The sequence below is a fragment of the Rhinatrema bivittatum genome, chromosome 5, assembly GCF_901001135.1.
Source record: "Rhinatrema bivittatum chromosome 5, aRhiBiv1.1, whole genome shotgun sequence".
NCBI lineage: Eukaryota > Metazoa > Chordata > Amphibia > Gymnophiona > Rhinatrematidae > Rhinatrema > Rhinatrema bivittatum.
In genome coordinates this window covers 239,431,382-239,444,588 of record NC_042619.1, presented here as the reverse complement: position 1 = coordinate 239,444,588, position 13,207 = coordinate 239,431,382, and the positions used below count along the sequence as shown (strand labels likewise).

The 13,207-nt window shown below is 44.0% G+C and overlaps 1 protein-coding gene across 1 annotated transcript in view; it reads left to right on the top strand.

Annotated features, from left to right (window-relative positions):
* LOC115092574 (interferon gamma receptor 2-like) overlaps positions 1–13,207 on the top strand; it is a 68,353-nt gene that overhangs the window by 29,386 nt on the left and 25,760 nt on the right. Inside the window, exons 5-6 of the mRNA XM_029603556.1 lie at positions 7,211–7,353; positions 11,065–11,227. Coding sequence (XP_029459416.1) covers positions 7,211–7,353; positions 11,065–11,227 — 306 coding nt within the window. The remainder of the gene's footprint in view (positions 1–7,210; positions 7,354–11,064; positions 11,228–13,207) is intronic.

Below are 13,207 nucleotides of genomic sequence, written 5' to 3'. Positions count from 1 at the left end.
TGACATTTTGTCATTTTTGCAGGCTGGTCTGGCTAAGGACTTATCCTGCAGCTCTCTCAGGGTAAAGGTGGCAGCTCTAGGTTGCTTCCATGGGAAGGTAAAAGGTGTCACCCTGGCTTCTCATCCTGATGTAGCTTGTTTTCTTCAGGGGCAAAACACTTGTCGTCCTTTCAAAAATCCTTGCTCTTCATGGAGTTTAAATTTGGTTCTTAAAGCTCTTTGTGCCACACCCTTTGAGCCTCTGAAAAGGGCTACTCTTAAACATCTTAAGTTAAAGGTGATTTTTCTGCTGGCTATTTCTTTGGCCCGCAGGATTTCTGAGCTTCAGGCTTTATCCTGTAGAGAGCAATTTTTAAGAATTTCAGATTCTGGAGTTTCTTTGAGGACTGTTCTGTCTTTTCTTCCAAAGGTGGTTTCTTCTTTTCACTTGAATCAGTCGGTTGATCTGCCATCTTTTGCTGATTCACAGCTTTCGGATCCTCAGTCTAGAGATTTGAGGAAGCTAGATGTGCGGCGGAGTCTATTGCATTACCTCGAGGTCACTAATAGTTTCCGCATGTTGGACCATCTTTTTGTGCTCTGGATCGACCCCAAGAGAGGGCACAAAGCATCTAGGGCTACTATAGCCCGATGGCTAAAAGAAGTTATTGGTTCGGCTTACTTCATGGTCAGTTGCTTCTGTCTGGTCTTCGTGCTCACTCTACTCGGTCTCAAGCAACTTCCTGGGCAGTGTGTCACAAGTATTTCCGCAAGAGATTTGTAGGGCGGCGACTTGGAAGTCTTTACATACTTTTGCTAGACCTTATTGCCTGGATGTTCAGGCTCCAGGATCTGGGGGTTTCGGTGAAGCGGTGATCCGGGCGGGACTCTCAGGGTCCCACCCTGTGTAAAGGAGCTCTGGTACATCCCAGGAGTCTGGACTGATCCGCGTACGTACAGGGAAAGGAAAATTGGTTCTTACCTGCTAATTTTCGTTCCTGTAGTACCACGGATCAGTCCAAAGTCCCACCCATTTCAGTTTGGAGATAAAGGAGAGTCCGCTCGTTCTTGTTGTTTACTTTGCAGATAAGTATTTTCAGATAATATGTTTGTTCTATGTTAGGTGCTCTGCTGCCGTTTGGGTCAGTGAGCCTGGTTCTTATGGAATGTTCTTCCAGTTTTTAGCAGTTAGCTACTTAGTTGGGTTTTTTAGTTGGGTTTTTTAGTTATTCTGCTTTGTTACATTTAAATACTGGCGTACTGTAGATGCACCTCACAGAAGGGGCAGAGTCAGTTGAAACTTTTTCTGCCTCCATCTGCTGGTGAGTGGACAGAACCCAGGAGTTTGGACTGATCCTTGGTGGTACAGGAACAAAAATTAGCAGGTAAGAACTAATTTTCCTTTTGGAGGCCAGAGATGTGCTCTGAGGGGGTTGGGAGGGGGGAATCCTCCCCCTTCCCCTCCCCCTCCTCCCTTCCTGCAAGCCAAAGATGTCAACTTGAATGGTGAGTAGTTTCTGGTAGGCTAGGCACATTTTTATAACTTTTTGGTGAGTACACTAGGAAAATTATAGGTGTTTCTGGTAATTACGCACATTATACAACCCTTTTTTTATTATGAAAATGTTAGGTAAAGGGTGCTTTGGAGGTTCGGAACCGCTTTATGGGTATTTCCATTATTTCTTATGGAAAAAATAGTCGAGTTACAACCAATTGAGTTCGAAACTCAAGGGTCCACTGTACTTGCATTGGAGAAAGTACAGAGAAGGGCAACTAAAATGAGAAAGGGAAGAAGTTCCATCCCCTATCAGGAAAGGCTAAAGAGGTTAGGGCTGTTCAGCTTGAAGAAGAGACGGCTGAAGGGGGGATATGATAGAGGTCTACAAAATCATGATAGGACTTGAACGGGTAAATGTGAATCGACTGTTTACTCTTTCATATAATACAAGTACTAGGGGGGCACTCCATGAAGTTAGCAAGTAGCTCATTTAAAACAAATTGAAAAAATTTTTTCATTCCGTGCACAATTAAGCTCTGGAATTTATTGCCAGAGGATGTGGTTATGGCAGTTAGTGTAGCTGGGTTTAAAAAAGGTTTGGATAAGTTCCTAGAACAGAAATCTATAAATTGCTATTAATCAATAAGGATTAGTAGCTTGGGATCTATTCATTTAATGTTTGGACACTTGCCAGGTACTTGTGATTTGGATTGGCCACTGTTGGAGACAGAATACTGGGTTTGTTGGACCCTTGGTCTGACCCAGTATGGTATATCTTATGTTGTCTGAATTCAATTCCCCTTTATCCCCCCATCAAAGCAGAGAGCAATGTTGCAGATGCTTCAAAAAAATCAAACCTTATTGGTTAAGGGTAGTAATTCCCATGCCTTTTGTTATGGGTAGCAACTGCTGCACTGTGCAGGTTACCCACCTTTTTCTTCATTTTTTGTCCTCTAGCCTTCAGGGGTCCATGTGTTTATACCATGCCCCTTTGAATTCTTTGACTGTTTTGTCTTCACTACCTCCTCTGGAAGGGCAGTTCAAGCAACCAGTACCCTCTCCATGAAAAAAAAAACCCTGATGTTGGTTCTGAGTCATCCCCCCTGGAGTTTCATTTCGTGACCCCTAGTTCTGCTGTTTCCTTTCCAACGGAAAAGTTTCGACGTTCCATACATCATTAAAACCTTTCAGGTATCTGAAGGTCTGTAATGTATCTCCCCTGCACCTCCTCTCCTCCAGGGTGTACATATTTAGATCCTTCAGCCTCTCCTCATTAGTCTTCTGATACAGATCCCACACCATTTTGGTCACCCTTTTCTAGACCGCCTCCATCCTGTCTCTATCCTTTTTTGAGATACAGATTGCAGAATAGAACACAGTACTTTAGGTGAGGACTTACCAAGGACTTGTACCAAGGGCATTATCTCCTTTCTTAAGGTGTTAGGATGTTTACTGCATGTTAAATGGCCTATTGCAGAGAGAAATAAGGGAAAAAGTACAGGACTGCTCCTATGGCCAAGTCCAAAAGCAAAACATGTCAAGCAGCATTCTGTGAATTTGCAAGAAGTCTCCTTGCCAAGTAAAAATGTTGCCAGCAGTAATCTTTTATGGGTTTGACAGTTGCTTGGTTTTGATTGTAAATATTACTACCCTTCTCATAAGGCTTGCGGATAACTGCACGGAGCAGCAGATGCTACCATGGGAAGCTTGCTGAGCAGATTGGATGGGCCATTTGGTCATTTTCTATTGTCATTACTATGTTACTTTGGAAATGAAGCCCTAAGTTTGCACCTTAGGCAATGGATGGTGAAATTATTACAGTCACCAATGTCACTAACAGGAAGTGTGTGTGAGAGAGAGACATAGGTAAGACCAACTGAGGTTTCTGTATTATAACGAAGCAGGCCAATGCTATTTCGTGCGCTGAGCCTAGCACACAGGCTAACAAGCTCTTGGACGTGCTAGGCTAACACCCGATGCAATAAGGAGATTAGCGTGTCCAAAAGGGGCATCCAAACCAGCGCGTAGATGAGGCTATTAGCTTTTACCCCCCGTTACAAAAAATCATCTGGTGTCCAATGTGCACATTTTAACCCAGGATTGGCATTAAGTCTTTAGTGTTCCGAGCCGTCTAACCCCCCCCCCCCCCAGAAAAAAAACAAAAGCCCAAAATACTGCTTTTCTGTGGTTCCTTCTACTTAGTATGTTTTGGGGGGGAATAAAATAATTTTGCTGGCAGTCAGATTCGGGAAACAGACACCTATTTATTGAACGTCTGTTTTTCTAACCTGTGGCTATCAGTGGGTTAGGAAAACCATGGACGCGCTAGGGACACACGATTTATCCCTAGCACGTCAATGTTTAGCATGATTCCTCATTTAAATAATGCATCACGAGCGCCTGTTTTATGCGAGCTGATTATTGCACCAGCCTGTTGGTAAATAGAATAAAGCACAAAGGGGGTCATTTATCAAAGTGCTATAATGGCGTTTTTGCATGCAAAAAAAGCCATTAACGCATGCAAAAGCACCATAACGCATGGTGTGATACAAATAAGAAAAAGGGGAGGATATTGGGGCGGGATTTTTGGCCAAGTGGGCTGGGCTCACAGTTTTGCAAAGCCCTATCACACAGCTTTAACGTGAATTTTAATTAACTACACCTTTTTCATTTGCGTAAAGCTGTGCGATAGGAATTTGCAAAACTGTGAGCCCACAAATCCTCCCCTCTTTGTTATTTGCATCGCATCATGTGTTATGGTGCTTTTGCATGTGTTAATGGCATTTTTTGCATGCGAAAACACCATATAGCACTTTGATAAATGACCCCCAAAGTTAGAACATATGGTAAGCCAGCTCCACACTGAAACACATTTGCAAGCCTCGCTACCTAAATAAACAGGGTTTTCTCTCACCCAAGCCAGTCTGTTCCCTACTTTTTGCCGGAAGTGAAGGAAGCAGGATGCCAGTGGCCAGTCAGTAGTTGGTTACTGTTTGGGTGCTTCTGCTGCTGCATACTCTGATGCTGCTGTACGGTGTTGTGTTCACACGTATTATAGTCCTTTATTTCACAGGCTGTGCTGTGTCCAAGGCTGGAATTTTTCTCTTATCTTTCCAATTAGCAGTAGAAATTCTTTGAGCCATGCTTGGCTGAGTTGTTTCAGCATCTGGTTATTGCCTTAGGAAACAGGGAGGAGATATTTTTGCAGGCATATGTGGGAGACCTTCTCTTGCTCGAGAATACATTGTCCTTGAGTTAGTAATGTAGCTCATTAGCATGTTGGAGGAAGTTTTTTTTTTGTTTTGTTTTTTTTTGCAGGTGGCTATTAAATCTCTATATTCCATGCCAAATGACCTTGAAGCTGCTGGACATACTGTTTTTCTTCTATGGGAAGGTGTAACTGTTCATGATGTCATCCAGAGGTGTTTCCTGTATATGTTCTCAAAGCAGTGAATAGGCCAATAATCCTTAACCTAACCTAAGTCTCATGCTGATGCTCATATATACCCCAACTCTGCCCAGAGTCACAAGGATCAACAGTGGGAGAAGGGGGATTTGAACCCTGGCTTTCCTGGTTCTCAAACCATAACTCTAAGCACTAGGCTACTCTTTACACATCAGTTAATTTAAAAGTCAATGGAGTTCTGTTTGGTAGCTGGATGAGTGGCTCATTCCTCTCTAGTGAGAGCCATGGTTCTGAATCATGTATGGATTGTGCTGATTAAAATGGTGTTATGCTAGTGATTTTATTTCATTTTATATTCTTTTTGTTTTTTGAGATTTACTACTGTAGTTTGTTGTTTTTATATTCCTTTGATGCTTTGTATGAAACTGGAACTTACTGATGTATTTATCATACTGCTGTATTACTTGGAGATGCTTCTAGTTTGAGGGAGACTGTAAATAAATATAACTTACCAAGTCTAGATCCAAGGTGTTCAGAGGACAGACACACAGCTAGGAGGAAGCTCACAGCCGATGAGGAAGGGTCTTCAGATCTACCGATTTGTGTAGTGCTAAGAAGACCCATGATCTGGGCACACTGTCATAAGAACATGCCATACTGGGTCAGACCAAGGGTCCATCAAGTCCAGCATCCTGTTTCCAACAGTGGCCAATCCAGGCCATAAGAACCTGGCAAGTACCCAAAAACTAAGTCTATTCCATGTTACCATTGCTAATGGCAGTGTATGTTACTTTATAAGTAGTTCAGAAGTTACAAATACATACATAAGTACATAAGATTTGTCATACTTGGTCGGACCAAAGGTCCATCAAACTCAGTATCCTTTTTCCAACAGTGACCAATCCAGACCACAAGTACCTGGCAAGATCCTAAAGGGTAGATTTCATGCTTCTGATTCCAGGGAAAGAACTGGATTTTTGTTAGTCTCTTCTGGAGAGTAACACGATGCTTTAGAAGTGACGTGCTAAACTGAATGAACTTGTGGAATGACCCGTGAAACACATTCTTCACTGATACTCAGACAAGATATTATAGAGGCATTTTACACAGGAATTTGAGGGTAAATGGTTGTTTATCCACAAGACAAAAAAATCCCTTAAATCCCCCCCCCCCCCCCCCCAATGTGGGGAAAAGTACGTGTGCTGTCTCCAGTGCACATACTATTTTTCCTATGTGGGAAAAGGAACAGTGCTAGGGACGGGGTTAGGGTAGGCCTGGAAAATTGTGCATGAGGATTTAATTAAATCCCTGCATGCTTTGCAGGTGCAGAGTACACGGGGTAAAGAATCCTGGTGGCTCTGTCCATAGTACCACTTTATCCTAGTTACTTGAAGCTGCTAGAGAATATATTACCATTTCAAATACCTTCCTGATTGGTGTTGCCCTGGGATATCTATGCATCTAATGTGCTTTTGGTTTCCCTGTTAAATCGCCCATAATCTTTGTTTCCCTATTTGCCCTGGCTTTTCTCATTTCTCGCTGCTGGGACATGCTGCAGTTGGGGTTCCAAGCCAGAATTAGGATGAGGTAGACGTAGAAGATCCCTGACTGCAGCGGTGTGCGGAGCGGCTGGCGTCCTAGAGAAGGAGCTGGCTCTCTGATGCAGGAGAAAAGAAAAAGGGCAAGCTGGAGATCGATGAGGGAGGGAGGGAGGGAGGGGCAGCTCTCACTTACTGATCCACATAGAGATAAAAAGTGCGTGTGCTTTTTATCTGCGGGCTTTGCGCTAATTCTCCAAACAAATGTATTTGTCTGCTTTCCCGCTGAAACCTGCCGTGTGCGCCTGCGTTTCCTGCAGGTAGAGTTTTGCTGGAAAGGTGCGCATGGTCGTAAAAGCTATCTACGTATGTGTTTACCTCCCTGGGAATGCCTTTCTTCACGTGTGGCAGTTTTCCAACAGCTGATTTTCACGAGTCATCTGCCTCTTCCCTGTGAAAATGATTGAACTTTGTCCTCTTAGCTGCTTTTCACTTTAGAATTCATTATTGGTTTTGTTTTTAGTGTGCTACCTCTTATTGGAACAATAAAAAGATGTCAGTTTACTGCTTTTTCAATAATGTTTATTTGAAAATTAAAGTACACACATTAAGTTCCAGGATAACCTGGAACATAATGTGTTTCCTCTCATCCTTGTTGCCAGACAGCATCAAAGCACATTAAAGAAGCCTGTATTCTTTGCAAAAAAAAACCAAACCAAAAAACTAACAATATGGATGATGATATCATCTGTGATTGATTGACTTTTGTGTATGTGTATTCATTTCCAGCAATTGTGGGACCACCAAAGTCGGTAAAAGTCAGTTCAGATTATGGATCACTTACTGTCACTTTCTCTCCTCCTGATGAGAGGATTTCTGTAATATCCTACCAATATTATGTGTACTACTGGAGAGAAAATACTGCTAAAAAGGTGAGACTTAATATTAGTTCTGTGGCTGAGCAGTTCTTGGTAATACACTGTTTCATTTTGCTTGCTACCTGTTGCTGTTCCTGATCTCATCCCTCCCATGAGTGGCCTGGTATCCCTCTGCTTGACTAGTTGTACTAACCTCCCATTCAAGGTTCAGCAAGGAGCAGTGCAAGGTGTACCAGCAAAACTACTATGGTCAGAAAAATTGCCTTAGAAATTGACTGTCTTTCCTTTGTTCATCTCTTATTGGGGGCATCAAACCTGACAGACCTTACTGCTTCCCATGCAACTTGCATCAGAGAGCCGATGGGCACAGACTCTCATTGTACCTTGCAGTTTAGCTTGTCTTTGGTAATTCCCTTGTTTTTGCCCTGTATCCCTTCTCAGCTCTGTGTGTAGTATTTTCCATGTTTATCTGGTGCTGTTAGGCTGGGCACCTTACCAAGCAGTGATCTACAATGCTGGCAGATGGACAATGGTCTACAGAAAGAGTTGGTAGCAAACTTAGTTACTGAGTTAATTGAAGATGAGTTTTTATCATAAGTGTGTTTTTATTAAGTTTTTGTTCTATTTTGGGCCTGACAGTTTCTTCCTGCTTCTTTGTACTTCCAGCTCAGTCAGAACTGGAACTGAGATCAGGCATCCTGAGCCTTCGTTCACAACTAGCCAGGGATTTTTCCCCCTGTTTTATATCCCCCTTCCCAACTCAGTCCAGCTGTCGCAGTTTGACAGTCCTCGGCCAGTGGCTCTGCACCAGAGCTCCTTCCAGAATCGTGAAATCATGGGCCCTAAATTCAGCCACTGGGGGGCACCATTGCTGGATGACTGGGACTCCCTTCCCTCAGAGGCTCTGACTGGCCTGGACAGCAAGAGACCTGGTGTGGGAGTTCAACCCAGGTCGTCTTCTGCATGGTGGCGCACGTCACTCCATTGAGCCGCTCTGTTTGTTACGTTTTGTCTACAAAAAAATCAAACTAACTCCCAAGTATTCATGTGACTACAGTTTACCAATAGAAAATTCTTCTTTCACATAGACTGAAGGAGGCGTTTATGCAAGCATTTCTGAAAAAATGGGGGTTTAATTTACCATATTTTTCCAGAAAGTCAAAATGGATGGCTTCTGCATGGAGCAAGCTTCATAGCTAGGGCCGACAATAGAAAAATGTTGAAACTACAAGGAAACCCGTTTAACATGAGGGACTAAGAGAAGAGGGAAAGCAGGGAGAAAATAAGGCCATGGATCAGACAATGGATACATTTATTAGCCAATACAAGGAATCAGAAGCGATAATGAAATTTAACTGGGAACCCATGCATGTCAGCAAGGAGTGATTTATGAAAACAAGGCAGTTGGTATAGGAAATGTGCTGCTTAATTTTGAGGAACCTGGAGGGGGGTGACTGACAAAATCCAATAAACTAGTCACTAAATAAAATTGACACAAAGCGCAAGTACTTGTCTCACTTCAATCAAACCTGACAGACAAAAGAGAGAGAGCGTCCCATGACTGTGAAACTGTGGTGGGTCCGAGAGTGAGCACTTCACACAGAGGTTTACCTTGAGTTAGTTCCCTTTTTATTCCCACTGATGCAGTCTGTCACAAAATGTTAGCTAATGGCCAAGTATTTTTATGTGCAGCTTAATAAATGTAAAGACTATTTTTGAGGGGATGATTGAGAGGACCATTTTGTCTTTGAGACAAACCTTTACTGGCTGGCTGACACCCTCTTTAGGTTATAAAAATTGCTAGTTTGTATATTTTTCATGGCAAATTAAATTGAGAGCCAAGAGGTGGTTAAAGCTTGTAAAAGTGAAAGGCCTGCAGCAAATGTTATGGGGCTGAGCAGAGAATGAGAGAGCAGCGTCAAAGCAGAAGCTCAGATTCATTGCAGGGTTTGAAACATTTAAGCCACCTACAATCAATGGAAACATCCTGAAGGAAGGGGAGGAGCGCGAAGGTCTGTGGGAGATGGATCATGTCCAGTTTGGATGCATTCAGTGACAACGTGAACACATCAAAGGTTAATATAGTAGAAGTCGGAGGAGGAGAGAGAGATTTGTGAATCTCCTGTGAAAAGAAACCAGCCAAGAATGCAAACGTCAACAAAGCAAACGCCATAGAAGTTAAATTCTATAGTGAGCATCCATGGCTGGAAGAACACCTGCGCCAGGACTGCTCTTTGCTCATGCACAAGGGGTAGTATTAAGAGTCTGTGAGCACTGTGCAAGCCCAACCTCCTCCAGGAGAATAGAGTTCACATCCTTGCTTGGCCCAAGTGGCTTGTTAAAGGTAGAGAATTGTCCCTTTTGTTGTATACTATGAGTAGATTATTCACACATGTAAATTTTTTGCATGTAAAGAGACTGAATTCAGGAACTATTATACTGACCTAAACTGATCTTCTGTTAATCAGAGACCCTCTTCCATGTGATGCTGTCTGTCTTTATGTGCAGGTATTCGTGTTTGTGTCCATGTATAAGATCAATGTGACTTACTTTCTCTGCTTCTTTGTGTTTTTCTGTTATCTCACAATTTATAAATATAAGATGACAGAGCAGCATTGCTACCAAATCCACTAGATTTATAAAACTCACAGCAGTAAAATTCCTTGGGCATCATCATCGCCCACAGCTAGTGCAAGAGTATTTGGTGCCCTAGGCGAACCTTTGGTCAGACACCCCTCTCCCTCCAACTGTAGCTCTAGCCTTCCTATCAGTGGCAGTGGTTCTAGCATAGTACCCCTCTGGGCCTTGTGATGGCTGGATTTTGCCACCACTAATATTTTGGCACGCTAGGCAACTGCCTAGTTTGCGTATTGGAAGCAGTGGCCCTGTCACCTCCTAAGATCTAGATCACAAAATCAAAGTACAGCAATAGGTATCAGGAATAGTTGGCCAGACCAGTCCCTCACGGTCTTATTTCGAGAGCTGTAAGTACCGTAATACAAAAATCTAGTAATATTTATTATTTTCTCCCCTGCACCCTGGTCTGCTGGTATTTCCCTAGGGCTCTTGGCTAATTATCCAGATCCTTGGTCTCCCATGTCAGTCACTCTTCCTTGTAACATGTCAGAGTTATGGTGACACTTGCAAGATAAGTCTGTGTGCCCATATTTACAGCTTGATCTTACCACCCATACTAGACCCCAGAGGCTAGTTTAACCTTGCCTGAATAGCCTGCATTATTTGTCCAGCTATTAGAGACCAGATCTGCTTTGTTTTAGGATGAGATTATCCTGGCCCAGGGTTGGCTATATTTCATTATATGCACATAAACTGTAACACTTTCAGTGCACTGAAATGGAAATGGGGTTCAAACATGCATCACACATTTTTCCTTGGATAGAATTTTTAGAAAATGCAACAGAAGCCTGTTTTAAAAGCTTTCTGAATGGAAAATCTTTTTTTTTTTTTTTTTTTTTTTAATAATTAAGGCTTTTATTGTGTACAAGGTGCACAAAGTACAAATACTGTTTAGACATAAGCAAATGATGTTACATCTTTTCTTCCTCCCCCTCCCTCTTCAAAGGGAAGAGATCTGGTTTGCATTTGTTTCTTTATATTGCCTTCTGCTTCAGAATGAATGTGTGAACCTAACTAAAGTGATTTGCTATATACTGGTCAGTACTGTGTGCATGTGGAAAGGAAGCCATGACATGCACACACACATCTAATTTTGACATTTTTTTTCCCGTCTTATTGTTTTTTAAGCTGGAAACATACTCCACATCCTCCACATCCGTTGTGCTTCATGACCTGGATCCATGGACGGTGTACTGTTTGCAAGTGCTGACAGAATACAAGATATGGCCAGAATCCAGGGCAAAATATGGGATACCCAGTGAAATTGTGTGTGAGAAGACTACAGCCACAGGTAATATTCTGTTAATTGTAAAGGCATTATGAGGATGAAAGCAGTTCAGAGAGAGGCTCCCAAAATGGTGCCAGCCTTCAAACATAAGCCCTTCACACAGAAGCTTAAAGTGCTCAAAATGTCTGTGCTCCATCAGAAACAAGGGAAACATTGATTTCCTAGCATATAGCCAGATGGACTCAGGACCAGTGGGTTATGTGCTCCCCTGCTAGCAGATGGAGACAGGTTTCAAAGCTGACGTCACCCTAGATATACCCCTGCATGACCTCAGCCATTCAATATCTTTCTGTCTCCTAGCACAATGGTCTCCAGCCCAGTCCTGGGGGCCCACTAGCCTGTCGTGTTTTCAGGATATCTACAATGAATATGCATGCACATGCAAATTTTCTCTCATGCATATTCATTGTGGATATCCTGAAAACCTGACTGGCTGGTAGGCCCTAGGACAGGGTTGGGGACCACTGTCCTAGCAGATGTGGACATGCTTTCCCTACACCAGCATTGATGGTTTAGCGGGATGGCAGTACTCGTTAGAAGAAGGAGAATTTACCTTTAAATTGGAGAAAGATTGAACCCCGCTCTCCTGTGATGATACCTAAAGATCCCTCCCCTAGTTGAGAATTCCTGAGGTGATTTCCGGGGCCCCTCAAAGGTGTGCCTTGGTCCGGTAGCCGGTTTTCCGGCATGGATTTGCTGCTGAAGCAGCTGAAAAGCAGCAGGTGCAGGAAGCCGGGCATGGCAGTGATGACCAAAGCCATCTCCCCCCCGCAGCCGGAGACTGTCTCAGTTCTCAGCCGGTAAGCACTGAGCCCAGGTAAGTAGAAGAAGGGATCCTCTGATTCAGAGACGTGGAAGGGCTTCAGTAAGTCTTTCCTCCAGTCTTTTGCTCGGTGCGCCATACCGACAACGTTCCTGATCTTGTTGGTGCAAGGGAAAGGGGGTTTCTGAGCGGGTTCACTGACCCTCTGATGGGCTAGGCCCCGCTTCAGGCTCAGTGGTGCCATTTTCCACTATAGACCGTCGGTACGTGCAGTGCAGGTTGGCCCTGCTGTGCGCCTAGTGCGGACATATGTGCGCACATTCTGGCACACATAACCACGCGCATATCTGTGTGCAAGTGCACAAGTATGCTTGCGCATAACCAGATGCTTAAGGGAGCTTCTACTTCCATGCATCGGAGTGGATCTGTGTGTGCTCGAATCCAAGCGCTAGCCGCTGAACACACAAGTTACAGATAACTATGGCTACTGCAGCAAAGAAGCACAAGTGACACTCTCTTTGTGCTGCCTGCCATATTAGAGCTTCACAGTCTGACCTAGAATCCTTCCTGTGTCAGCACTGTGAGGAGGCCCAGGGAGGACTGGACTCCCAGAACTTCTCCAAGCCAAGTTGGAAGATGGGTCAGCCACAAACGACCTTATCCGGTAGCACCCCGGATTTGAGTAATCCTGGGGCTGCGTCGGCCTTGGGAGAGGGCTAGGTATGGACCCGCGGGCTTTTTCTTGGATGGAATTCTTTCATGGCCTTCAAGCCTTTTGCTCCGGTGCAGTCAGTTGCTGCTCCTGCCAGGAGCGAGCCACAGCCGGGAAGGCCTTGTCCTCCCAGCCATATCAGCATACCTTGGGTCATGCCTAATCTCACCAAGGGTATCCCTGACAGGACCCAGACACCAGGGACAATAAAGGGGATGCAGACTCATTGGAAGAGGGGGAAATCTCTCCAGGCTTGGAGCCATACCAGTCCATGAATTGCCGGCACTGGGCTCCAGACCCTGAAGACTCTAGGAGTTTCCGGCACAGACCCGAGGACATAACCAAAGAAGAATCCCATCCTGGTGTCTCTATGGAAAGCCTCTTGCTATTTTCTGATGCTGGAAGCCATCCAGGAGTTGACTTAACCTGGAATGGGATGCCCCAGAAGCCAGTTTTTAAAGTAGTCAAGCATTGGAAGCTCTGTACCCACTGGATCTGCGGCAAGAGG